Source organism: Ursus americanus, chromosome 17, assembly GCF_024610735.1.
Source record: "Ursus americanus isolate L20-20 chromosome 17, mUrsAme1.1.p, whole genome shotgun sequence".
NCBI lineage: Eukaryota > Metazoa > Chordata > Mammalia > Carnivora > Ursidae > Ursus > Ursus americanus.
The window spans coordinates 52004-76863 of NC_142143.1; the positions used below are offsets into that span (position 1 = coordinate 52004).

The 24860-nt window shown below is 56.4% G+C and overlaps 2 protein-coding genes across 5 annotated transcripts in view; both read right to left on the reverse strand.

Annotated features, from left to right (window-relative positions):
• Positions 1 to 3083: 3083 nt before the first annotated feature.
• On the reverse strand, positions 3084 to 8629 carry ACR (acrosin). The gene is made up of 5 exons (XM_045815522.2): positions 8553 to 8629; positions 7362 to 7568; positions 6855 to 7138; positions 4109 to 4254; positions 3084 to 3611 (listed from the first exon to the last, which is right to left on the reverse strand). Exons 1-5 carry the CDS (start codon positions 8627 to 8629, stop codon positions 3084 to 3086), a joined length of 1242 nt encoding a protein of 413 aa, XP_045671478.2.
• A 5995-nt stretch (positions 8630 to 14624) lies between these two features.
• SHANK3 (SH3 and multiple ankyrin repeat domains 3) overlaps positions 14625 to 24860 on the reverse strand; it is a 48727-nt gene continuing 38491 nt past the window's right edge. Inside the window, exons 22-23 of one of the 4 annotated variants that reach the window (XM_087868570.1) lie at positions 17998 to 18025; positions 16570 to 16724 (exon numbers count right to left, since the gene is read on the reverse strand). In XM_087868570.1, the coding sequence (XP_087724696.1) occupies positions 16704 to 16724; positions 17998 to 18025 (49 nt within the window). In that variant the 3' untranslated portion in view covers positions 16570 to 16703. Of the gene's footprint in view, positions 16725 to 17087; positions 23646 to 24860 lie in introns of those variants that run through there. The other 3 variants (XM_087868568.1, XM_087868569.1, XM_087868571.1) reach the window with 3 other exon arrangements.

Sequence of the window (24860 nt, forward strand, 5' to 3'; positions counted from 1 at the left end):
AACTTACACCTGCCATATAACCCAGCCATTCCCCTATTTGAGTACTTACCCAAGAGAGGTACACAGGCCCAGCCATAGTGACCAGAAGCAGGTCACTGAGGATTCTTTACCAAGAACATAGTTTCTGTAGAAAACTCCATTAGGCTAATTTCTGTTTCTTGATCACTTTTCTACACATTAAAGAGGAACTACCTCCATTTTTTCCACTTACATTTAAAATGTACTAAAATTATATTCATCGAGATCAGTTTTTTCCTTGCAAATATAAGATTTCTTATATTGGGGGCACCTGGGTGGCTCAGTCGGTTGGGCATCTGCCTTCGGCTCAGCTCATGATCCCAGGGTCCTGTGATCGAGTCCTGCAATGGGGTCCCTGCTCAGCAGGGAGCCTGCTTCTCCCTCTCCCTCTGCCTCCTTTCTCTGCTCAGGCTCTCTCTCGCTATCTCTCTCGCTCTCTCTCAAATAAATAAATAAATAAATAAATCTTTTTTCCAAAGGATTTCTTATATTGATCAAATTCACAATTAGGACTTGTGCCTACGTACATCGTAGGTCTATTATTCCCAAATGCTCAGGAACCAGGGTTTTACCACGTGCGCAGGCTTACGACTGTCAAATCATTTTGTTACTGTTCCTAGCAATAGAATTCATTACAGATTCTGTTTTTTAAAAGAATACTCATCATTTGCCTAAACCATCCCACAAGGAAAGAGTGAACATATCCCTCAGTTGCCCGCATGCCCCTTGGTGCTGGCTCATTGCACAGCCTGTCCATTTCCCCCGTTCTTCCTGTGTCCGTGTGTGTCTGCTCCAGGACCTCTAAGCCATCTTCAAGGTTAGAACATCCGCAAGCATATGAAGGCAGATCAGAGAGTCTCACTTCACTTGCCAACAACTTCGTTCATAATTTTTAAAATGAAAATTAGAACATCTATTAGTTTTGCTAAAATAAGTGATTTTGATATAAACCGGTATTGGCTTATATGTGAGGGAAATGGGTACATTGAGGGAAAGCTAAAGCAGGCCCAGATATCTCCTCCCAGGAAGGCAATGTGGCACTACATCTCGTAAGTACCCCTACTGCACAACATAATAATGTGGGCTAATATGAAAACATCTCTAATTTGCTAAATGAAAAAGGAAGTCAGAGTTGTATGAACAGTGAATGAATAAGAAGGGTATTATACATAAATATATTCATGGGCATGGAAAGTTTCCAGAAGACACACAAGAAGCCATCACTCAGATTCTGTAGGCTCTACCCAATCCATGGCCTCCCATCAGTGTTCCCTGAGCATAAGCCCTGTCTCTCCAGGAAGGGGACCCAAGTGTCAGCTACAGATGACAGGCCCAAGGAGGAGAGAAGGGAAAAACTAAGGACAAGGATTTGGGCAGGTGAAAGGAGAGTGCGCCAGGAGAATCCGTTCTGGATCCTGGGAAGCTCTGACAAGGAGGGATGACCTGTAGGTGGAAGGAAACCACTGGTGCTATAGCTCCTCCAAGTTTGCCCCAAACCCTCCACACCCACCCCTACTCCCTAGCGTGAGCACACCTTGCCCCTCCATTCCCACCTGCAAGCTCGGGGTTCAGGACAGCCCAGGAAGGGTGAGGGCAGGTCCTGAACTACTGCCATGACTGTTTCTGCTCTTTGGACCATGTGGCCTATGGCTTGGTTTCTGTCTCGCTCTGTGACTGACACTGAGTTTTGTTCAGTGTTTAGACGATAACTGGTGTCTGACACCAGGGCACAAAGCTTATATACCCAGTAGGGAGATTAAGAAACTGGCTTTAGAAGAGACAGACCAAAGCCAACAAAAAGAATCATGGACATGACAACTCTTAGCCAAGGCAGATAAAATTTGTTTTTTAATTTAATCAAATGTTGCTACACTACAGAGCTATGGGCCACCCAGGTCAATTTGCAAGCCCTCCTAGGTAGCCTAAGCTTTCCAAGGGTCATAAGTGCACAGACGGTGTTCACTCAAGTGCCCCTGTGTAAGCATCAGGTTACCCAGCATCTCATCAGCAGTTGGCTCTAAATTAGAGCCCACATCTATAAGCATGTGTAGCATGTCATGCTCTGCTCTGAAAGCTTCCCATCTGTCCTAATTTCATTGTCACACAACCCTCTGGCCATATTCCCAAGGCCACATAGCTAATGAGGGATAAAGCTGCGGGGTTGTTTGAAACCAGACAGACTGACAAATCCCGAAAATAAAGACTCCTGGCTGCTTCATCAGTCCCTGGAGCAGCCCCAGCAGGAAAAGGGCAGGGTCCTTGGTCTTCCTCAACCAGCGTTCCTCCCTCATGGTCCTGCCCCCTCTGCCATCTGTCTTTGCAACCAGAACATAGGACCATCTTGCCCTTGAAACACGCTCACACAGTGACCAGGTGACCGGGTATGAAAACTGTTGCTTGCTGCACAACAGCGCAGCCAGGAGCCCAGGGGCTTCTTTCCGGGGCCTGCCATCTTTAATCCTCAAGTGGCTACGCCAGCATTTAAGCTTGACCTATGCCCTGACCAGAGTGGGCAGTTGACCTGAGCCCATCGAGATCTCTTAGGAATTCACAAATCGCCATGAGCAGTTCTGGATGAGGGCAGACTCCTGCCTGGGGTCGGCCACGTGGACTGAGCATGAGATGGCCACGCTACACAACTTCAAACTGGGATCATTCTTCCAATGGACTCAGACCCACACCACTCCTTCTGAGTCAGCTCACCTCACAGGAGTGCTTCCAGGGCCCACCCCCATTAATTTAATATGCAGAGACTGAGTGTGAGGTCCAGACCATACCTGGCCTGCCGCCCCACATCACCTTGTTCCAACTTCAAAAATCAAGATTTAAGAAACCACAACTGCCATTGACATACAAGCAATTCCACCTTGTTGGAGAGTGACAGAGAGAGGACAGATTTGCTGGGGGGGGGTTGGATTGAGTTAAGGAGGGCAGGTAGGAAGAAGTCCAGAAAGCATCTCTTCATGGATATATATTTTTATATATATTTATAGTTATAGTTATTTATTTCATCTTTGTTTTCTGGGGAGTGAAGGGCTCACTGGGTCTGTTGGGAGGGGGTGGGATCAGGAGACGGCGGTCAGTTCTGGGAGATCTGTGGTCTCCATTTCGTAATACCCCTTTGCGCTAGAAAAGGTCTTCCCCTTCAAGATCTCTATGAGTTGCTGTAGTCGCTTGGCAAAAGAAAGTACTTGGGGAGGTTTAGTGATAGGTGGGGGTGCGGGTGGGGGTGGGGGTGGAGGTGGGGGTGGGGGTGGGGCAGGGGGTTTGGGTCGAGGTCGAGATGCAGGGGGGCTGGGGGGAGGTGGTCGAGGAGGGCGTTGGAAGTACCAAGGAGGGCGAGCGGAAGGGCGGGCAGAGGGGGGTCTAGCCGGGGGTGCTTGAGAAGTCGGACGGGGAGGGGTGGGCAGTTGAGCCATGTGCAAGGCATTAGAACCGATCTTGGAAGCAATCCAGTTCAGATAGGGCCAGGTGGCCGTGTAGACTCCGGGGCGCTTAGCTCGGGCACAGCCTACCCCCCAGCTTGTGATTCCCACGACCACATAGGTGTTTGCCACGTTGTCTCTGCACATGAGAGGCCCGCCGCTGTCCCCCTGCCCAGAAGGACACAGAAGTCACTCTCTGTCTGAGCCACTTTTCCCCTGCCCAGAAGGGCCATAGACTCTGGAAGGACAGTTTCTGCAAGCACATGGCTTCTTGCTGCCATGAGCACAAGTGGTGGTGGTAAACTGAGTTGGCATCAAAGCTTCCAGTGGGTGTGAGAAGGGTACGGATTGTCATGGGTCTCTTCGCAGTGAGGAGGGAAGATAAGCCACCGTGTGTCCACGTATGAGGCTTTATGCATGCATGGGCATGTGTGTACAAGCGGACGTGAAGGCTCTGTATTCTGGGGAGGAGAGGTAAGCATTCTCCTCGGGGGTGGTGCTTGGGTGGGGCGATCCCTGTGTGACGGTGGACAAAGCTCTCAGTGTGGTGACTGCGACAAGATGGGACCAGGGAAAGGCTCACTGAAGCAGGGCCCCGGAGGTAGTGGAGTTCAGGGATTCAAAACAGGTGTCGGCAGGGAACGGGGCACCCGAAGGGAAGTTACCTGGCAGGTGTCGATCTTGCCTTCAGGGTACCCTGCACACGCATTGGTTGAACGAATGCGGCCATTGTACCACTGGGTGGAGTTACACAAGTCAAGGTCGATGAGGTTCACACGTGCCTCCTGCAGTGTCGGCGCGATCCTGTAGGCTACAGCCGGGCAGCTCAGGGGTCGGCGATCACAGAAGACCCGTGCCGGGAAAGCCCTGCCTCCTCCCACCACGGAACCCCCGTCACCCTGAAATGCTCCAATTAACCCTAAAATCCGTGAAAGTCACTGCCCCCCGCCTCTCCTTGGGTACTTCTGAAGGGTGGAGGGTGGAGGGACGAATAAGCAGGTGGAGAGGAGGGGCGGTGCATGGAGGGTGAGCACACGCAGCTGAAGGAGTGTGTGTTGATGCCAGACGATTTTTCAGTTACAGCCAGGATGGGTCACCCCACCGACACCCCACAGCGACCTCCTGTGTCCAGCACTGTGACTGGCCTTTCCTCCAACCAAGAGCTTGGAGCAGCACTTGCCCAAACATTCAGGTAGGGACATGGTACAGCTTGGGCTCGGACCAAGGTTTTCCTCCATACACTCACTTCACTCCCCTAGAGTAAGGCTGTAAGTCCCCCTCCCTGCTTCCCCCCCCCCATTAGGACCCCTCCGCTCAGCTCTGGACAGGACCTGCTGGGACTGGGCAGATGAGTCCCTCCCCATGTGCCTCCCATCCATCCTGAAATTACAGAAAAGGAGGAGCTGCAGGATTGCCCTCACACGCACAGACCGCCAGGGGCACGGGTGGTGGTTGGAACAAGCTGAAGGCAAGGGACAGCTTTCTTTACGGCCCCAGGCGGTCTGTCATGACCTTTGGGTTGAGAAAGGCACAGCCCAGGCTGAGCCTCCATCAGCCAACCTGGCGCCTGCTACAGGGGCAGCGACCCCCTCCGTCAAGTGGCCTCCCCACCCCCCCACCCCCCCACCACAGCAGCGCCCACAGCCCAGCCGCAGCTGGTGGGTAGGTCTGACACCACCTGTATCCTGGTGGAGAGGTTAGGGAGGCCAGGGCCAGAACCAAGCGGAGCAAAGTGGGCGGAGCTAGGCACACAGCAGGGACCCAGTAAACAGCTGACTGTGCGCACGTGCCGCTTCCACTCTGTCTCCAGCCCCTTCAGCTCAGTTTTTCGTGCCACCAAGCAGAGGGTTAGTTTTATACTTGCACTGCCCCCAAGGCAGGGGTGACACTGAAATTACTGCCACAACAAGCCTGGTCGTTTATGGTGACCTTTTAGATTTACGTAAGAGCCAGATGACCTGGAAGAGAACAGGGTTTTCTCAATCCCAGCACCTTGGCTTTGAATGACAAATGTTAAAAAGTCCGCAAGAACTTGAAAGTTCAACAGAAAAGAAGGAGGACTACCCCTGAAGCATATGGGCTCAAGGAGGGGGTAGGAAAAGGGAGGTCTCAAGGAATGTCACAGAAGTTTGGAGGCTGGGGATTTCTTTAAGACTTGGCCTTAGCGGTGAGGGGTGTATTCACCAGAAGATGCTAGAAATCCCATTAAGTTGAAGAGGGTTCTAGAACAAGAGAGGCCTTGTGTGATGTCCAGGGTGTAGCTGGGAGCCGATAACCCTTCTGAGCGATAGGGTAGCACAGGTGGCGGTAGGGGTGGGTTTGTAGACGGGGACCCTGAGATCAGCCCCCTGGGGACTACCCCGGGACACTGCACACATGTTCGGGTGGGTGGGCAGAGCAGGGTAGGCTGGGGGACTGGAGAAGAATAATGTTCTAGAGGCCGAGGCAGAGCCATGGACATCAATCGCCAGACAGAGGTGGACACCCCAGGCCAGGGAGGGAAGGGCCAGCAGAGGCCAGCGAAAACAGGGGTGCCCGGGAGGAGAAGCTGCCCCATCAGAGAGGGGAGGCCAGCCTTGAGAGAGGGAAGAAGAGTTACAGGAAGCATCCTGAAACTACCCAGGTTATGTCATCAGAAAAGGCTGAGTTTTGAACCCCAAATGACTGAAGTGCCTTGAATTAGGAACCCTCAGTTTTCCATTATGAAGGGACAGAAAAACTTTCAGTCTCTCATCACATCCCCAGTGTGACGGGGTGAAAAGTCCATGAGGTCACCTGTGGGAAGCTGAAAGGCCTAACCGACGTGTCAAACCTGTGCTGCCCACCGCTGACCGGCAAAGAAACCTCTCCCCACGTCCAGAGAAAACGAAGTCACTCAGATGGGGAGGGTGTGTCCTGGCATTGTGACCACCAAGGGTGGGGGGCAGAGGTTCACGGAGGTCAGGAGGGCTGGGCTCTGGGGTCTCAGAGTTCAGAGACCACGGGACGTGGCCCTTCCACTTACAGACGGGGAAATGGAGTCCAGAGAGGGGAGGAGCTGGCCCTCAGCCCCAAAACCCCATCTAGAGCTCTTCTCCAAGTGCCATTTCAGGAGACAATCCCCCATTTCCAGAAGGTAACAACCGGAGCTCCAGGCCCCAGATACAGACACGGCCCAGACCCCATTCTAAAACTGCCCGGGTTCTCCCGTGCCTGTATGCACCCTTCCCTCAGGCAACCCCACAAGCCATCAGTGGTGAGGCCGTGGACAGGGGACTCGGCTGCCGGCTTCTCCCGCTATAAACGGGGACAGTGTCCAGCACTCTGGTGGACATCACCTCGAGGCACCACATATGACCCCCTCACTTCAGAGACCACCGAAGGAATGACCCGCAGTGCCCCCACCCCTGTGAGAGCCCTTCCCGAACTCACCTTTCTCTTTCAAGAATCCCCAGCCAGCCACCCAGCAGGCCTGGGGAACTCTAGGCGGGCCCGCCCTGAACTGGGGCAGGCAGCCCGTCCCGATGAACTGCCCGCAGGGAACGGGAGGGGTGATCTTTACGAGGGCGATGTCGTTGTGCTCTAAGCTGGGGACGTATTTCTCGTGCATGATGATTTTCTCGACATATCTCTCCTGTTGAGGTGGCTTCGCAGGCTTATCATTCCCATACACAATTTCCCTTGCTCCAAAAATCAGTCTCCAGTCGTATACTTTTCTGTGGGCACAGAGGCAAGCCAGGTCCTCCTCAGAAAGGACTGGCTGGAAAGAAACCTCTGGGGACCATGACCCTCAGAGCCGTCCCCCAGCAAGGGTCTGGGCCCACCCACTGCCGGTCTGGTTGCCACAAGGCCCCGAGATGTGCCCAGAGAGCCCTGGAGAATGTCCCTTTCTGGGAAGGGCCTTTCTGAAGACCTCCCCCCGCGAGCACCCACACGTACTTTTTGGAGACAAAGCAGTGTGCTGCAGTAAGCAGCCAGTGGGAGTTCAGCAAGGTGCCTCCGCATGCATGATACCTTCGGTTATTGTGGGAAGTGAAAACTTGCAGGCTGACCATCCAGGGCCAGGCCCCGATCGTTGCATCCTGCCCTCCGACGATCCGGCCACTCCCCTGTGGGTTCTGCCTGAACCGTAACCCACAGGGGCCACTGAGGAGAGACCGGGGCACAGCTCAAACCAAGAAGAGGCACAGCCTGTCCTCGCACCTGCACGGGTGGGGCAGGCAGGGCTGGGGGTTGGGCAGTGTGGGGCAGCTGGGAGTGCGGCAGGCCACAGGGGAGCCGCTGCAGAGAGGCGCTGTTGGGGCACTGGCGAGGCCGGAAGCTGCAGGCCCCAGGACATGGTTTTGAGGAGTATGATTTCTGGGGTCTTGTGGGTATAGCCACAAGGTGGGGAAAGACGGGGACAATGGGAAGCAGGACATTGACAAGGGCCCTAGAAATATGGGAGAACCCTAGGCAGAGGGAGGGCTAGAGGTGGAGATAGACAGGTGTAGTGTCTTGAGGTCTTTAGATTCAATTCTGGGTGGGAAACTCAGGGAACAGCCACAGGGGTCTTGGGGCTGCAGGGTAGGGGGATGGCGTCAGGAGGAGGGAGCGTAACCAAGGCAGGTCCAGTGACCCCAGGTGTGGGGAGGAGGGGGAGTCCAGGGGTGGAGGTTCTGGGAGCTGGGGGGAGGCCACAGTAGTTTGGGGGGTATCTTAGGGGCTGTCGGAGTCTAAGGTGAAGGGGGGATCCCAGAAGAATGCCATGACAATACCCTGGGATCTTTGGGGTCAGCCACAGGTGGGGGCACCTCAGTATCTGTGGGAAGAAAGAAGCTTCTAAAACTTAGGCCTTGCTGTTCTGGAGGCAGTGAGGCCAGGCTCTGACTGAGGAAAGGGCCCCAGTGTCTGTGCTATGGGAGGCACAGGGGCACAGGGGTCAGCCCTGGGGGCTCTGGGCTAATGAAGCTGGGAGCAAGGATGGTCTGAGTTGGGGATGTGGGTCACACCTGTGAGACCCAGGGAACTCCTAAGGCCGGAGCTTGGCCTCCTCCCTCACCCTGGACAGAGGGCGTCTGGGTGGGGCTTGCTATTCAGAAGACATTCTTTCCACCCCCCCCCCCCCACGGAGGTGTCCCTGACACTTACTCACACGTGGCGTTATCTTTGGCAACCACAGACACTGCCAAGACCAGCAGAACGGCAGTTGGCAGCATCTCCACCATACTCCTGCCCCGGCTTGGCCTGGAAGCCTAGTGACCTCACAAAGCTCTGTGGTTTCCTGGCCAATCAGCAGGGCTACCTCCCCGCCCCCCCCACCCCACCCCCAGGCCAGGCAGGAGCACTTTAGCTTAACTGGCTCAGGCTGCAACAAGATCCCAGCTTTCTGTACAGGCTCCCCCCACCCCTCGGGTGATGGGGGCTCATATGCAGCCCCCGGCCTCTGTCCCAAGGCCAGGGTCTTCTTTCCCAGTTACCTTTCTAAGATTCCATACCATCTGAGGGTCCAGTTTTGTGCAAGTTCAGGGTCTGCCCTCACGCAAGCTGTAACCACAGTTCCTGTCTAAATCATGGGTCAAGGGGCAGCTCTGTCCCTCTGTATCAAGATGGCGCAGCCTGTCAGCGGTCACAGGGTGTCATGCTCACCAGATTAATCGGTCCTTAACACTGTATGGGACAAATGGTCTTTCCCTCTTCCAAGTACATACTATCAGCACATTTTTCAAAGAGCCGCTTTGAATTTCTGTAATTTAGGACTACAAAGCCCACCTTTCTATTCACTGCTGAGTATCGCAGGGCCTGGTGTTTTCACCTGAGTGTCTCCAGGTCTCCTCTCAGGAACCCACATGCAGCAAGGTGTGCCTCCTGTCCTCAAGGCTCATCACTGTTATCTGAATATCCTGAGGTGTCGCTGAGACAGCATCTCACCTCTGGGAGGGGGACAAATGCTCACCTCACATACCTGCGTGTTACGAAGTCTCACCTTCCTGCAAGAGCGCGAGGAGGTCACCATCCCGCCTGCGTGAAGGGCACTGTCTCCTCCTGTACCTGAGTGAAAGTTCTCCACTAGCCCGTCTGAGCGTCAAGAGGTTGCCCCTCACCCACCTGCGTGTCAGGACACCTCACAGCTCCCTCCTGAGTGTTACGAGTCTTCTTCTACTGTCTTCTCTAAGTGGGCATCGTACTTTCTCACCTCACGTAACTTTCAGGAGGTCACGTCGCCCTCACCTGAATACGCAGCAGGTCTCCTACATGAGGGCGAGGAGTAGGAGGGGCCATCGCCTCCTTCTCCTGAATCTGAGGATGTCTCTTTTCTTCCATCTCAAGGCCAAAGGCCTCATCTCTACCACCCGAGGGTCACTTTGTGGCATCTTCCCTACCTGAGAACGCAGAGGTCTTCTACCCCTACCTGAAGGCCAGGAGATCCATGGCGCCTACATGAGGGCACTGAGGCGTCCTCGGCCACACTGAGATGGCGGGAGGTCTCCCGCCCCCACCCAAAGTCATGAGCTTCTACCTTCTTCTCTACCTGAATATCACAAGGTCCCCTTTACCCAGTAAATGTCTGACATCCTCATCGCCGCTCCCTGACTGTCCAAAGGGTTCTGTCTCCTTCCCGGGGGTCTTGAGGCCTCAGCTCCCCTGCCTGAGGGTCATGAAATCTCCTGCCTCCCGTTCGAGGGTCAGGAGGTCTTCTGTGCCCCGCCTGAGTGTCGGGAGACCTTGTCTCTCATCTCTTCCGCTACGTCTGGAGGCTCCGGCTCTTATCTCTCAGTGACCAAGGGATGTCCTCTCCCCTATTTGAATGCGCCAAGGTCGTATCATCCCTGCCCGCAGGTCAGGTGTTTCCATCTCTTCTACTCAATTGTCAGATCTCTCGTCTCCTCTCAGTGAGTGTCCCCAAGTCTACTTGCTTGGTCGGAAGATCTTGCTTCTGCTATGATGGGGTGTAGGGGTGCTGACGATACTGACTCCGTCTCTGTTGGTATTGCTCAGTGGCCTCTCCTGGGGCTCTGTGCTCCAGGCCCCTTGGAGACTGACATATACCTAGAAATGCCTGCCAAGGCCAGGCTGGGGGGAGGCTTGTTTTTGCCACCCAAGAATCTGTCAGAGAGCCTGGTCGTTCCCTTGCCGAGGCGCAGGTGGTGGCACCAGCTCTAACTACAGGCTAGCTGTCAGGTGCGAGCAAGTCCTCTGAGGTGCGTGGGAACTCTTTGCTCTCACTGCAGTGCCCTGCGTGTCCCCTCGCTCTCTAAAATCTGTGGACTGAGGTCTGGATTTTGCGGAAAATCACTCTGCAGCTGCTATAGACCGTCCTCTGCCCGATGCACCTGTCAGTAAGGTACCCGGGATGAAACTCGGCAGACGGCGTGGAGTGGTCTGCTTGGTTTTCCAGTCTCAAAGGGCCTTCTCCGCGTGGGGAATACTTTCCTGTCCCTCCTGCACCTTCTAACACTGGGCCAGGACATCTTATCTTTGTTTAGCAGGGAGTGACAAGGCAGGATGATTTAACTCCCCTGAATTTTGACATTTTTATTTACATTCCTGCCAAGCAACAAGTTGTATTTCCCCTACACGAATGTAATTGGCCTCAATCACATCACCTTTGTGAGTGTTACAAGATTTTTACCGCTGCTACCGGCATGTCAGGAAGGCGCCCTCTTCTTCACCTCAGTGGAAGGAGGGTGGACGTTTCAGGGCCCTTGTGTGCGGTTTCTTACTTCTCAGACCTGAGTGTCACAGAACACATCTCCTCCCTACCTGCTTCAGGAGGGCTCTGCTCCTATATGTGAGTGTCCAAGGCCCTTTCTCTCTTTCTTTCCTTCTTTCTTTCTTTCTTTCTTTCTTCTTTCTTTCTTTCTTTCTTTCTTTCTTTCTTTCTTTCTTTCTTTCTTTCTTTCTTTCTTCTGCAGCCTTTGTGTCTCCTCCTCTACCTCAAGAATTCCTAGTTCACCAACCTGAGTGTTAACAGCTTGCAACTCACCTATCGAGTGTTGGGAGGCCTCCTATATTATAACTGAGTGTCAGATTGTGCCTGACGAAATAACCAAAAAGGGTTTGGGTTATAGCTCAAGAAATGGCAAGAGGAATTCAAGATGTGATCGTTAGCGTGTTGACTGTTTAAGAAAACACCTATTCAGGAGTTTCTGCAGGGTTTTAATGGACACAAAACTGATATGGTATCTAGGTTCCTGAGAATCATTTAGCAGGATGATGTAAACATTTATATTGATGCCAATATGTACAATTTTCCAGAAATCACCACCTTTGCAAGTATTTAAACATATGATGAAAATAGGGCGCCCGGGTGGCTCAGTCAGTGAAGCGTCTGCCTTCGGCTCAGGTCATGATCTGAGGGTCCTGGGATCGAGCCCCACATCAGGCTCTCTGCTCAGCGGGGAGCCTGCTTCTCCTTCTGCTGCCGCTCCCCCTGCTTGTGCGCTCCCTCTCTCTCTCAAATAAATAAATATTTTTTAAAAAATTTAAAAAAGAAAGAAAACGTTATAAGCTTCAAGATGAAAAGTAGTACCTAGTTTTTCAAAACACTTATGGTCACGCAATAACACAGTTAAAGACCCAATGCCTAGATTCTAGAAGACAGCCTCTGTCTGACTCCACAGTGTAACACTCACTTCTGATTCTAGAAGGGGCTGCTGGTCACAGCACCAGCCCCCGTGGCCACAGGAATGGGTTGAGGGATAGACATATGGCCCACCCAGGCTTCATTTTGTCGTTAAACCTAATGGAAGAAGCAAACATCTCAAATAAGAGGGACTTGTACACTCTGTTCCAAAGCACGAGGGAGAGAGATAGGAAATTACCAGACAGTTAGGACCCTGGGGCCAGAGCATGCGGTCCCAACGGCTACGGGGGCTTGACTCAGGCCAGGGTGAAGCTCCCAGCACGGGGAGCGGGATGAGGGGTTCCCCATCCCCACTCCCCTCCACCTCACCTCCCTCCCTGCCCTCCTCCATCCCCACTCCCACATGCCCTCTGCTTACCCCAGCCTGCTTCCTACTCCTCACTTCCGAATCCCTACCCCTGCCCACCTGAGCAGTCCAACTCCCACCCCATCTTTCCTCACTCTGATCCCTAACCCTTCAGGCTCCCACCCCTCTCCAGCAATGCCCTCTGCAGAGCAGACACCTTGTCCATCCATCCAGCCCAAGTGTCCAAAGGTCCTAGGGCAGGGGTGGCTGGGGTGAGGCAGAGTTAGGGCTACGGCCTCCAGACTCCAGAAAGAGTTTTGGTGAGTTGCTTATGGGCCCCAAAAGGACATCCTGAGGCCATAAGGAGACCTTAGTCCTGAGCGAGAATGTCTTTGCCCCAAAGCATTTGGGGCTGCAGCTTCCCCAGCCTTGAACCTACGATTTCCTCTGCCACGTCTGCTCTCACAGGTGGTGAACGTTCTGCCTCCTCTTCTGAGGCATGGGGAAGATTCCTCTTCTCCCCCAAATCTCTTGGGAGCCAGAGTGGGTGTTGCCGTTTCCATGGAAGGCTTGTTGCCTCTGCCTTTGCTCTTCCTTCCTTCTGTTGAAAAGCTGTACTTACCCCAAGCTCTGACCCAGGCCCAGAGCGACACAGGGCTCCACGTGCAGCTCAGAGGGTACCAGCCCCCCACCCCCAGCACAGGCTCAGGCCCAGAGCAAGTCAGGGTCCCAGCTCCACCCTACACTTACCCCCCAGGTCCGTGCGCCCTGACCTCCTTCATCTCCTCTTCTGTTTGATGACCACAATTTCTAACTGGAAAGTGAAAATTAACAACCTGAAGAAGTTGGAAATTTAAAACTGCAGGGCTTTCTAGATAAGCCGCAAGCCTCGCAAGACCCGAGGCTCGCAGGGCCTTCACCATTCCCTACCAGGCCCCCCAGACCTGCACTTGCTCCCTCAGAGCACCTCTGTCTGCCCCCCACCCCTTCTCAGTGAACACACTGGAGTCCATCCCTCTTCCACACACTTTTCTCCCTCTGGGATCTTCATGCTTTCCTGGTGACATCTCCCAGTAGCCCCGCCCCTGACCCAGCAATAACCCAAGTCAAGGTCCACATTTATCACTGTGTCCTATCTGCGCCCCACCTTGACCCACCTTGACCCAGTACAGCCAGGCTCTGCAGGCACTGCCCCTCCGAAGACCTCGCCATGTGACTGGTGCCTGGTGTGTCTGCTGGCACGTCACTGCCTCCCCAGCCCTCTCTCGGCTCCCCCTGGCCCTCCTGTGCCCACTCTGAGGGAAAATGCCCACCCACTCACCGCACTGTGAACCCTCCTCTCACCCGTGGAGGTGCCCTTCCTGTGAGAGGACCACCAGGTGCCACACCGGACTTGCCACACCATTGGCCGGTAGCAGCTGGCTGCTCCCGTGACTCAGCTCAGAGGAGAGGACAGCCTGAACAAGGCAGTAGCCATGGGGGCAGGACAGCGGGGACAGACAAGGGAGGGTTCAAAGGCAGGAGCAACAGAATTCAGAAACAAAGGGACGCGGGGTGGGGGGGGGGCCAATAGGGGCCACAGAGGACAACTGGGCTTCTAGCCCAGGACGGCTGCTCAGGGAGCTGATGAGCAGACAGAGAAGTTTCCAGCTCAGGAACCACACCGGTCAGGGCGCAGCAGCCGTGCGGAAGAGAGGTGAGAACCCTGGCCTGTGGACACGGAGGTCAGCAAGGACACCGGGTCCGAGACCAGGATCTGAGAGTCACCAGTGCATGTGGCTGAGTACTCGTGGCAAGGCTGAGAAGGGTTGTGTCACCTGTCGAAGGGACAGCAGGTCGTGCTCCTAAGAGTTCCTCAAACAGGCAACTGAGAAAGTTTCATTTCTTATAAATTTATTACATAATAATATTATAATAATTATTATCAATAATAATAATATAAGAAACATAGATCTCTGTGGGGTGTATCACAACGTCAGGGTCAGGAGGCCTCAGGACTGGAGCAGGGGTGAAATCCCCTGGATGGAACTCCATACAAAAGGAGGGGTGAAGCAGAACTGACCCTGTAAAGTTAAAAACCCAAATTGAACGGAACCAAAAACCCACAGGTGAGTGTGAGACCGAGTGTGTATGTGGCAGTCTGTTACAGTGACTGCTGCTGTGTGTGACCTGGTCTGTTGGTGAAGGGGTTACTGGGTGTGACTCTGCCCAGGGAATGGGGCCGGTGGGCCAGGGCGGGGCAGGCGGGCACAGACCGGCGTGCCAGGCCCCTGGGCTGTGAAAACTTCAGTTTTCTGTTTTTTTTTTTTTTATTAAAAAAAGCTAGAAATATAAACAGAAACTTGTGAGTGACGTGGATGGAGCTTAGTCCAGACTCCAAACCCTAGGTTTAAAAACGTCCCAGGGCCCCCCACCCCACAGGTCATTGCTGAGTGTGAGGAGTCACAGTAAGGGGGGCTGGGGTGTCCTCTGGGGTCTTTGCCTCTCCCCAGGGCTTGCGGTGGCCTGACTCTAGGGGTCCTCTATGATCGCCCCAGAAGCCCAAGGTTGGGGGGGGAGGGCACTGCCTCCAAGGGCCCTTGGGAGCCTGTCCAAGCAGCAGAGCTTCACCAAGGAGGCCTGCTCAGGCTAGAGGAGGCTCTGGAAGGACAGGCTGGGCAAACAGCAGGTCCTAGGGTGCCTCTGACTTTCTTTGGAAGTGGAGATGGGGTGCTTTACAGGCACATACCCATACATGCACCCTGTTCACACTGCTGAAGCCCCCACACTAGTCCAGAGTGGCCCCTTGGGACCACGCTCCAGTCAGGCACACACAGGGCTCCGATGCACTCAGCCGCACCCAGAGTTTCACACACTCGCACATGTGCGCGCACACACAGGGCAGGGACAGGAGACTTTGGGGTCTGAGGCAGGGAGGCTTCTCTGCTGTGGTTGCCCAACAGTGTGGGGAGGAGGCTAGACCCCTCCTGGGAAGGGGCCCTGTGAGGGACTTGGCTGGGGGGCGGACGCCAGGGCTCTGCCCCTCCCCAGGGCAATGGTCTCCCAGGCCACCTGACCTTGCTAGTGCCCAGCAGGACTCGCCGCCTGCCGCCCCTCCTCCACGCAGCACCTGAAGGGTCGGTGGGGCACACTATAGCTCAGCGAGGGGAGAGGGCCGAGCCGGGGCCCCAGGGCGGGCTACTAGGACCCTGGCCAACCCCAGACCAGCTGGAGCGTCCCCCGCCCCACGTGGGGTGGCAGTGGCAGTGAGGGGCCAGAGATGGAAGACTGGGCAGCAGCAGCGGAACCACTGGGGGGCTGGAGGGGAGGGGAAGGGAAGCTGTTAAGGACAGAGATATTTGTTCCTTTTCTCGTTCCAAATATAGAGTGGATTAAAATATGCAAAACAGGGGGGCTCCTAGGCCCCCAACCGAGAACCCCAAGTCTCCCCCCTCCCCCCGAGTCACCAAGGTGTGTCCTGACCTTGCATGCTGGACTAGGTCCCCCCCTCTGGGAGAGTAGCCACCAGGAGCTGTGTGGGAGATGGTCAGGCCGGAGCACCCCTCCCCCAACCCTCTCCCGCTCCAGCCTCCCTGGCCCTCGCCCTTCCTGACCGTGTGCTGGGTGGGACTCGCCGGCCGGGGAGGGCACTAAGCAATGTACAGGGCAAGTCTCCGAGCAACAGCAAACAGGACGATTCATGCAACATTCCTGGCCCGGGCGCCGTTGTGGGGGGCGGGCCGAGCCCGCGGCCCGGGGGTGGGGGTGGAGGGCCCTGCCGGCAGGGCGCGGCTGGGGCGTGGGGAGGGGGCGTCAGCTGCCGTCCAGCTGCCTGAGCGCGCGCTCGATGTTCATGCGGTGGCCCACGCGCGTAACGCCCAGCTCCACGAAGTCGTCCTTGGTGAGCGCCGGCAGGTGCGCGCCCTCGATTTCGTGGTCCTCGAAGCGGTCGCGGTGCTCGCCCAAGTGGATGCTCTCCAGCCAGTCGCCCACGTCGAACTTGCTCCAGAGCTGCAGCGGCTTTTGTTGGAAGGGCCGGCGCGGGCCGGGGGCCCCGGGGCCGGGGCCGGGGCCAGGCGCTGGCGAGGGCAGCGGCGACGGCGAGGGCGAGCGGCTGCGTGCGCTCACGCTGCGCACCACAAAGCGCACCTCCTTCGGCTCGTGCGGGATGGAGAGGCTGGACGACTTGAGGATGGTGGGAGGCGTGAGGCCGAAGGGCCGCCCCGCGCCCCCCGCGCCCGCCCCCAGCCCCTCCACCCGCTCCAGCGACGCGGGCTTCACTGGGCTCGGGGCGCGCCGCGCCACGGGGTAGCGGCCGCCGGGCCGCACCGGGTAGGAGGCCCCGCCGCCCGGGCCCCCGGGGCTGCGCTGCGCTGAGATGGAGCTCAGCTCACCGAGGCTGCTGAAGAGCCTGCGGAGGGAGAGGGGGTCAAGGCCAGGTGAGGGGCGCCAGGAGACGCGGGGCAGGCGGAGGGGAGCGGGCCCGGTGGCCAGCAGGACGCTGGGGACGGAGCTTGGGGCTGGGTACTGGGGCTGGGGGTGGGTAGGCGCCAGGAGAAGAGGGGCAGGCGGTGGGGAGCTCGCCCAGAGGCCAGCAGGACGCTGGGGACGGAGCTTGGGGCTGGGTACTGGGGCTGGAGGTGAGCAGGCGCCAGGAGACGCGGGGCAGGCGGAGGGGAGCGGGGCCGACAGCCAGGAGGACGCTGGGGACAGAGCTTGGGGGTGAGTAGCCTTAGGGCCACCGGAAGAAAGGTGGGATCCTAGGATTACCACGGCCATTTTGTTTGGCCCCCAGGGTCAGAGTCAGGGCCCTGTTGGGGGAGAAGGGGACTACACTGAATGGAATATAAAGAGTAAAACCAGTGGCCCCCTTTGCTCCATGGGGCCTCCAAGAGCAGCCCACCAGAGGAAACGCAGCCTTTCACGGCAAAGGGAAGACTGCCCCACCCCTGACAGCCTCCGACACTGGCTCTGGGTACTGCCCCATCCGCCCATGCCCTGGAGGGTAAGACTCTGGCACTACCCCTCACCACTCCCACACACAGCTCTGCTCTCCTGAGGAAACCCAGAGAAACCTGGGCGGGCTTCAGGGATGGCTGAGTCGTGATGAAGGCTGGTGGCTGCACAAACTGACCAAGTCCATGAGTCAGAGACAGACACCAGGCAGCATTCGTGCCCACGCAGAGCAGCGGCATGTGCAGGACAGCTGTGAGGCAGCGACACACCCAGGACACTCGGCCTCCCTGCCCAGGACAGCACGCAGCAGCCGCAGTAGCACCCACACGTGTCACAGACATGCAGCAAGGTGGCAGGAACGGCAGTGGACTGCTGGTGACAGACGCAGCAGCCCGTGTGCGCGCGTGCGCACACACACACAGACACACACACACACACACACACACACACACACACGGTGCCTCGCTACCCAACGTCACCTGACAGGACCCCAGACCTGCAGCCCCTCTCCAGCATGGCCACAGTGGGGGGCCTACCTGGGAGGACCTCCAGAGAAAACCCACTCCCTATTCCACCCCCTCCTTTCCGTTCTTAGCCCCAGCTGTGCCCAGGGGAAGCCGCAGGGGGCTGTCAGTGGGACGGAAGCCGAAGCCAAGCAGAGCAGAGAGCAGGGTGGCCAGGTGCAGCGCACGGACAGTGAGAGGCATGGGATGGGCATGCTCACTTACACAGCCGGCGCTCGGGACCACCGCGCAGCTAGACAGCGCAGCCACATGCAGATGAGCGGGAGAGAGCAATGAGAGAGAGTGTTAGCAGCCCAGGCCCACACGGCAGGCGCACGGCCCACAGCCACAACCACGGTATGGCAGCCAGGTACAGGTCTCCCTGGCCAGACACCCGCTGGGGGAGAAACTCAGGTGCGATGGGAGGGAGCCAACCTGGAGCTGCCGGGGAAAGGGAACTGCAGGCCGGGCTTGGGCCGATCTGGGTGGACTCCTGGTCTGCCTGTGGGACCTACTTCCCAGCTTGTGACGGGCAGATCAGGGCAGTGCCCATCCACCGGCTTACTTAGAACACTGTGCAGCAGTGTTCAGCAGACACTTGGCACTTGGTGACACTTTGTGTCCCCTTACACTCTCGGCCCTCTGACCGGCCTCTCTCCAGCTGCCATCCCACCTCCCTCTCCCTGCCCCTGCCTAAGCTGGGCTAAGGCCCCTCCCCTGGGTTCCCCCATCCACCTCTTTGTTACCCTGATTGGAGCCAGTCAGTCCCACATCGCACAGGGCACCTTCAGCAGCCTTCCTCCCCTTAATGTGGGTGTTGTCTTTTCCTCTCCCACCTGTGCAAGGTCAACCTCTCCCTGGAGATCCAGCTCTGTCTGTCTCTCCCAACAACCTCAGTTCCAATTTCCAACCTCCATCACCTTCCACTGGCTTCTCTCCTCAGCCTCTGTCCCTGCTGCCTCCTCCCAGTCACTCAGACCCACAGCAGAGCCTCTTGAAGAGACCAGACCCGGCCTTCCCCCACCCCACCCCCAATGGAGAGGGGCTCCTAAGGACACCTGGGGTGGGCTCAGGGAACAGGCACCAACCAGAAGAAACCCTCCCTGTTCCCACCACACTTGTCCTCCCTGGCACCACCAGGGGTTTGGGGCAAAGTAGGGCAGCAGTAAAGGGCGAGGGGGAAGATACCCAAGGGGATGTTGTGGGGGCAAAGGGTGGATGCCCAGGTGGTGGTGATTGCTAGGGAGAGGGGGGCAGTGCTGGGTAAGATGCTGAGGGAATGGTGCCCAGGATAGCCCCACAACGGCCTTCACACAATGACCCCTGCCTAAGGCCCTGCATCTCAGGAGGGAATCCTGCCTAGCCCTGCCCCGAGGGCTAAGTTTCAGTGGAACCATGTGGGTGTGCCTGGAGCCTCGGGTGTGACAGAAGCATACTGACAAGTTGGCAGGACCACAGCCAAGCTGTGAAGGCAGAGAGAACAGGGTGGGTGCTGGGTAGTGCAGTGGAGAGGCTTGGCCTGAGCCCAGAGCAGGGTCTGGCTTCCAGGAGGCCTTTCTGGCCAGTGCTGGAGCCTTCCTGCCTGGCAGAGGGATGAGCTGGCTCTAGCAGCACCCAGAAAGACCTCCTGAGGAGAGGTGCTGGGTGCAAGATGAGCACCAGAGAATATGGCTGATGCCAGGAGGTGCCATGAGTGACGGACTGAAGTGCCATGTTCCACTGGGCTGGGAGTGGGGGGAGAGCCGGTCCTAAGGATGCCCAGGCATGCTGGACATGGCAGGAGGCCTAGAAAAAGAGCCTAAGGAAGTCTATGCACTCCCAAGGCCCCAGGACACAGCAGAGAGTTGCCGAGGGGTCCCCATGGCCCAGGTGCCTGTTCCTCCTCCCCTTCCTCTTGGGGAACATGGAACTGCCCACATCGTCCCCTGGGCAGGAATCCCAGTAGTATCCATGATCAAGTTTCCACACCCTTCGGCACACCCATCACTGTCCATTGCCGCTCTCAGCTGTCTGACCACCTCCCCAGCCAGGCCCCAACCATGGTGTGGTCCCATCACAGCACCCACCCAGAGGGCGTCTGGGCTACCCACCCTCTAACAAATGGTACCTCACCAGGCACCCCTGAATGCCGCCGGCAGCCTCCTCCAGATGGCTCAGCAAGGCTCCATGGCCCCGGACATCTCTTCCACCAACGTCTGAATGTGGTACTGTCTCGCTGCCTCGTGACTCTTCAGCCACTGAGGTCTGGCCTTGGCCCCCTCCCCCCCACACACACCCCCTGCAGTTACCAAAGCAGTAGCAGGACCCCTTGCTGACCTTTCCTCCACCCCTTCCTTCCTAGATGGGTTTCATGGGTTCTCCTTTTGGTTCCCACTTTCTCCTGAGCCGTGTGGTCCACTCCCACCCTTGGCTATGGCTGACCTGTGCAAAAATGCTACATGTGAGGCCCAGCTAATCTCCTCTGAGCTCCAGACCTCTACGGGGGCCGCCAAACAGGCTCTCCCTTCCCCCAGTGCTCCCCATACCAGGGACCTGGGAGCCACCATCAACTCCTCCTCCTTTTCATCTGGAGGGCTCCTAGCATTAACCCAGGTCATCCTCCTCAATCCCCAGCCACCTGAGGGTCCAGTCATTTCACGGTCTCACTCAGGACCTCTCCCCTCATTTCCTAACTGTCCTCCTTGACTTAGTACTTAGCACAAAGCCAGGAACACAACTTACACTGAAAAAATATGTCATCACACAAGAATAATTTGACATGTCTCTCCCAGGCTTGACTGCCTGTTGGCCCACTGGTACCAACAGACAAGAAAAAGCCCAAGCTGTGGTCCTGGCCTCTGTCTCAGGCCTTCTGCCACTGCACTCATGCAGGGCAGGTCTGGGCCTGGGGGCTTTTGCAGTCTGGGAGCCCCATTCAGGGAGAGAACACTCAACAGCAGCACAAAGCTAGATACAGACTCGTAAGCTTCGAAGCTCACTCTCTGGTCGTGGTGTCTCCAGCCTTCTGCCTTCTCACTGCCCATACCCGCTCACGGCTCCGACCTCAACACACTCCAGATGTCCCCACATCCCCTCATCTGTGAGCCCTTCCTGCTCTCCCAGCAGAGCTCAGGGCTCCTGAAGCATGTGACCCAGTTTCATGGGACCTGCGAGGACAAAGTGTACCCTGGCCCCAGGGCCCCTGCACCGGCCGTCACACAACAGGTGTCAGGCCAGCTGGCCTTAAACACCTGCAGCCCCACAGGGCTGTATCCAGATCACTGCCAAACGTGTTGGCAGAACAGGGCCCACAGAAGGTCACCAGGGCAGGGTTTCTACCCCATCAGAGGAGAGTGTGTCTTCTGCAAGACACTGATCAGTCGTCTACCAAAGGAGCTGAGGCCCGACAGGTGTGAGGCCATGGCACAAAGCACATCAGGGGGTTAAGAAGGGTGCAGGACAGACACCCCTCCACTTCGTATTTCCAAAGCTATGTCTCCATGAACGTTTTTCAGTAAAACCCAATGTGAGGGTCAGACAGATGTAAAACTGAGAGCCACAGCAGAACTCAGTGTCCCTGTGGTGCTCAGAGCCACCGTGGACTTCAGACCACGTGCAGGATTCCAATCCGCCTGTGCAGCGCGGGAGACAAATGGAGTTGGGCGCATATGTGGGCCTCAGAGACCGTGGTGGGGCTCTGGGAAGACGGATGTTCTGTCTGTAACCAGGGCTAGACCCGAAGCTGGAAGCACAGAGCAGGTGGACAGTCTGGGATCAATGTTCCAAAAAGCCAGAGGTCCTGGACCTTCCACCCAGAAAGATGGCCAGTGTAGGCGAGCCAACAAGTTCCTGAGACTCAAATCTGTGGCACACAGGGCAGCTTAAGTTGCCCGAGAAGACCTGAGGCTGCAGAGTGTCTTGGGCTGTCAGTGGGGAAGTGAGCAGAAAGGGGTGTTTACTCTCCTGTGATGTCCATTGGGTGAGGAGAAGGACAGGCCTGGAGGTGAAATCAAGGGAACCCAGGGACCAGGGGACAAGGCTCAGAGGCGTGGCCCTCCAGGTGGCTCTCTGGGACCTCTGCCAGGAATGGTCCTGCGAAGGAGGCAGCCCCATGCAGATGTCAGGACTTGCCACACTCTGAACATTCCTCTAAGACCCAGTGTCAGTAGCAGTTCAACACAGAAGGAGAGATGAGTGCCAGATTGTAGCCACAGCGAGCTGCAGAACAAGAGGCGCCCAGCAGCCCAGGCAGGCACCACGGCCACTGCCAGCCACATGGAGGGCCAACTCAACGTGGCCACAGCATCCCCTGCTCAGTCCCCTGCCTGTAGGCACAAGTCAGGGTTGGGCAGTGGGACCCATTTTGGAGGGCCGTGGTTTCACCTGGGTCTGAGGGCAGGAGGGGGAGCACAGAGGGAGAAAGGAAGTGTGAGCGGGAGCAGAAAGGAGTGCAAAGGGAAGCAGAAATGGGAAGGCAGGCAGAAGGGGGGCTCAGCGAGGCTGGACGGATCAAGTAGCCCTGTGTGGACTCAAGGAGAAGTGATTTCAGAATACACACGCTCTCTGTGATGCACATGACTGATAAATAAAGGTGTCGGTCTAACGAAGAGGTGTGCATGTCTATGGGAGGGGATTACTGCACAGAAACCCAGTGTCTGTCCCAGACGGGGTTCAAAGACAGAGGCTCCAGACTACAGTGAATGAGACTGGGGCTTCGGGCCAGACGGACACCACTTACTGGCTGCAGTAGACCTCTTCAGAACCTTAGTTTTATTGTCTGGAAAATGGAGATTATACTATTGTCCACCTAACAGAATGGTTGTAGAGGTGAAATAATATGGCCTGATGTTTTCTAGTGCAGTATCTGGCACTCTTTTAAAAAAAAATTTTATTTATTTGAGAGAGAGTGAGGGAAGGGGCAGAGGGAGGATCTCCAGCAGACTCCCCACTGAATGCAGAGTACAACACTGGGCTCGATCCCACAACCCTGAGATCATGACCTGAGCTGAAGTCAAGAGTCGGACGCCCAAACGACTGAGCCCCCCAGGTGCCACTAGTATCTGGCACTCTTATTTCCCACAAAGGGCCTGGCTGAGTGCACACATAGTGAGAACCCACCATGCTGTAGCCCTAAGCCCAGTGCTTCAAGGTGACGCTGTGTGTCACCCTCATCATCTCACAGGGGAAGGACTGACATTCACAGAAGTTAAGGGGCTGATCCAAGACTACAGAGCTCAGAGGCAACTAGCTGAGAGTTGAAATCCAGGGTCCTCTGACCCCAAGCTGATGCCAGGGAATGAAGCAAGCTGCTGAAGTTGCTAAGGGCCATGTCACAGGGCACTTCTGTGGTTTAGGTCACCTGGCATCTGGAACCCTGGTAAAGGACCTGATTCTCCTCTGGAGAACCACCTCCCTCACTCTCAGCACCTGTTTGCTAGGTGGGGTGACCCCATGGCCTGGCTACTAGGAGAGAGAGGACTCGGGCCTGGCCATCGGCAGCCTTACACCTCCCTGATGCCAGTGATTCATTCAGAGGAAGGCAAGTGGGACCCACATGAAGCCAGTCAGAGGCTGGAGTTTTGCAAGAACTACCGACTGAAAGAGGTTCGCTTTCCAGTGGACCCGTGGAATAGATGGGATGTAAAGTTTGCAGCTGCGGGTCCTGCCCTTCCCCATCCCACGTCCAAAAAAGAAAACACATACAGCGTCCTGGCGCAACCCAGAGCCACGGAACAAGACAGAGGAGAAATGCTGAGGATGCCCAGCCGCCCCGTGGGAGCCAGCAGAGCAGAGGACAAGACCCGGGCTCACCTGAGCCTGATCATGGGGTTCGACAGCCAGTAAATCTGAACAATGCGCCTGTCCTTGGGTGGTATTTGTCCTAAGCCACCTCCCTAGATTTCAAATCACAAAAGACAGTGCTTGCATTTAGCTTAGCTCTTTCATCTGTTCAGCAAATGTTTATTGAGGGCTGGCACTGTACCAGGCACTGTGCTGCCCACTTTAAATGGCTTTGATTTTCATTGGGACCAAGGGACACACAGGAATGGAGGGCCTGGCAAGGGAGCAGAAGCAGAGATGAAGATGGGGGCTGGTCAAGGGTGGGTCAGGGAACCCCCACCCTCAGGGGTCAGGTCCTGCAGAGGCCCAGGATCCGGGCTGCTCATCCCTAACAGACACCCCTGGCTATACCCATGCCTACTCTCAGGGCTCTTTCAACATTGCCTTGCTGGAAAGAGGGCCTTCCCATTCAGCTGGGAGTTGGAAGAGGCAAAAAGGGGAGAGGGCCCCAGAGATGACAGGAGCTGAAGGACAACATCCCTGGACTATTTAGAGAGGCACCATGAGCTTCCTAAGCCCCAGCTTATCTTTGGAATGCTTAACTGGAAGAAGGTTAAATCAGACAAGTCTTTGTGAGTAAGACCTGAACCCTCTCTGCTTTGTGAACTCTGCCTTCCAATGCCGGCAGGAAAGGGCCCGCTAGGCTAGTCTTCAGGGAGCAAGAAGGAGGGGCAAGGTGGAAGCACCCCACACACTCCCCAAAAGCCAGAAGAGGGAGGAGGCCTAAGAGGCACAGAAGGCAAAGGCAGTGTGAGGAGGGCAGACGAAGGCCGGCCAGGGGATGACCAACTCCGCCTCAGACCAGCACCGGTGGGCGGGAGCCAGCTCTCCCACGTACCCACTGAGCCACGGGCCCCAGGGGACTCCCCTTCAGGAGCAGCGCCTTGGGAACGGGGTCCTCAAGGAAATATCCAAGGGTTCAGGCCAGGAGCTCTGGCAGGTCTACCAGAGCCACGCCCCAGCCGCTTGCTCAGCCCCTGCCCCCAGTCCTCACCCTGGGTAGGACGTAGGAAGAGAAGGCAGACAGACCGACAGGGAAGGTACGGAGAAAGCGAGAGGGCACATGGAGGGTGCGGAAATGGTGTGACTTCCACCAAAGAATGGCTTCTAAATGCACTCTGAAAATCATACACTGCAATCTGTGTTTAAGGGACACTGAGGCAGAGCTGAGAGGCAGAAAACAGGAAGCTGGTGGTGGGTCCCAAAAGGAAAAGGAGTCCATGTACTCTAAGCCTCAAAAGGAAGCAAGGCAGGAGGCAGTTACAGGA

Excerpts from the sequence above, each read along its gene's own strand:
- ACR (XM_045815522.2), bottom strand. The coding sequence starts at position 8,629 with ATGGTGGAGATGCTGCCAACTGCCGTTCTGCTGGTCTTGGCAGTGTCT. Across the intron at positions 7,139-7,361 it reads CACTGCTTTGTCTCCAAAAA|AAAAGTATACGACTGGAGAC; the intron begins GTACGTGTGGGT and ends CTGTGCCCACAG. Across the intron at positions 3,612-4,108 it reads GCAAGATCGACACCTGCCAG|GGGGACAGCGGCGGGCCTCT; the intron begins GTAACTTCCCTT and ends CCTTCTGGGCAG.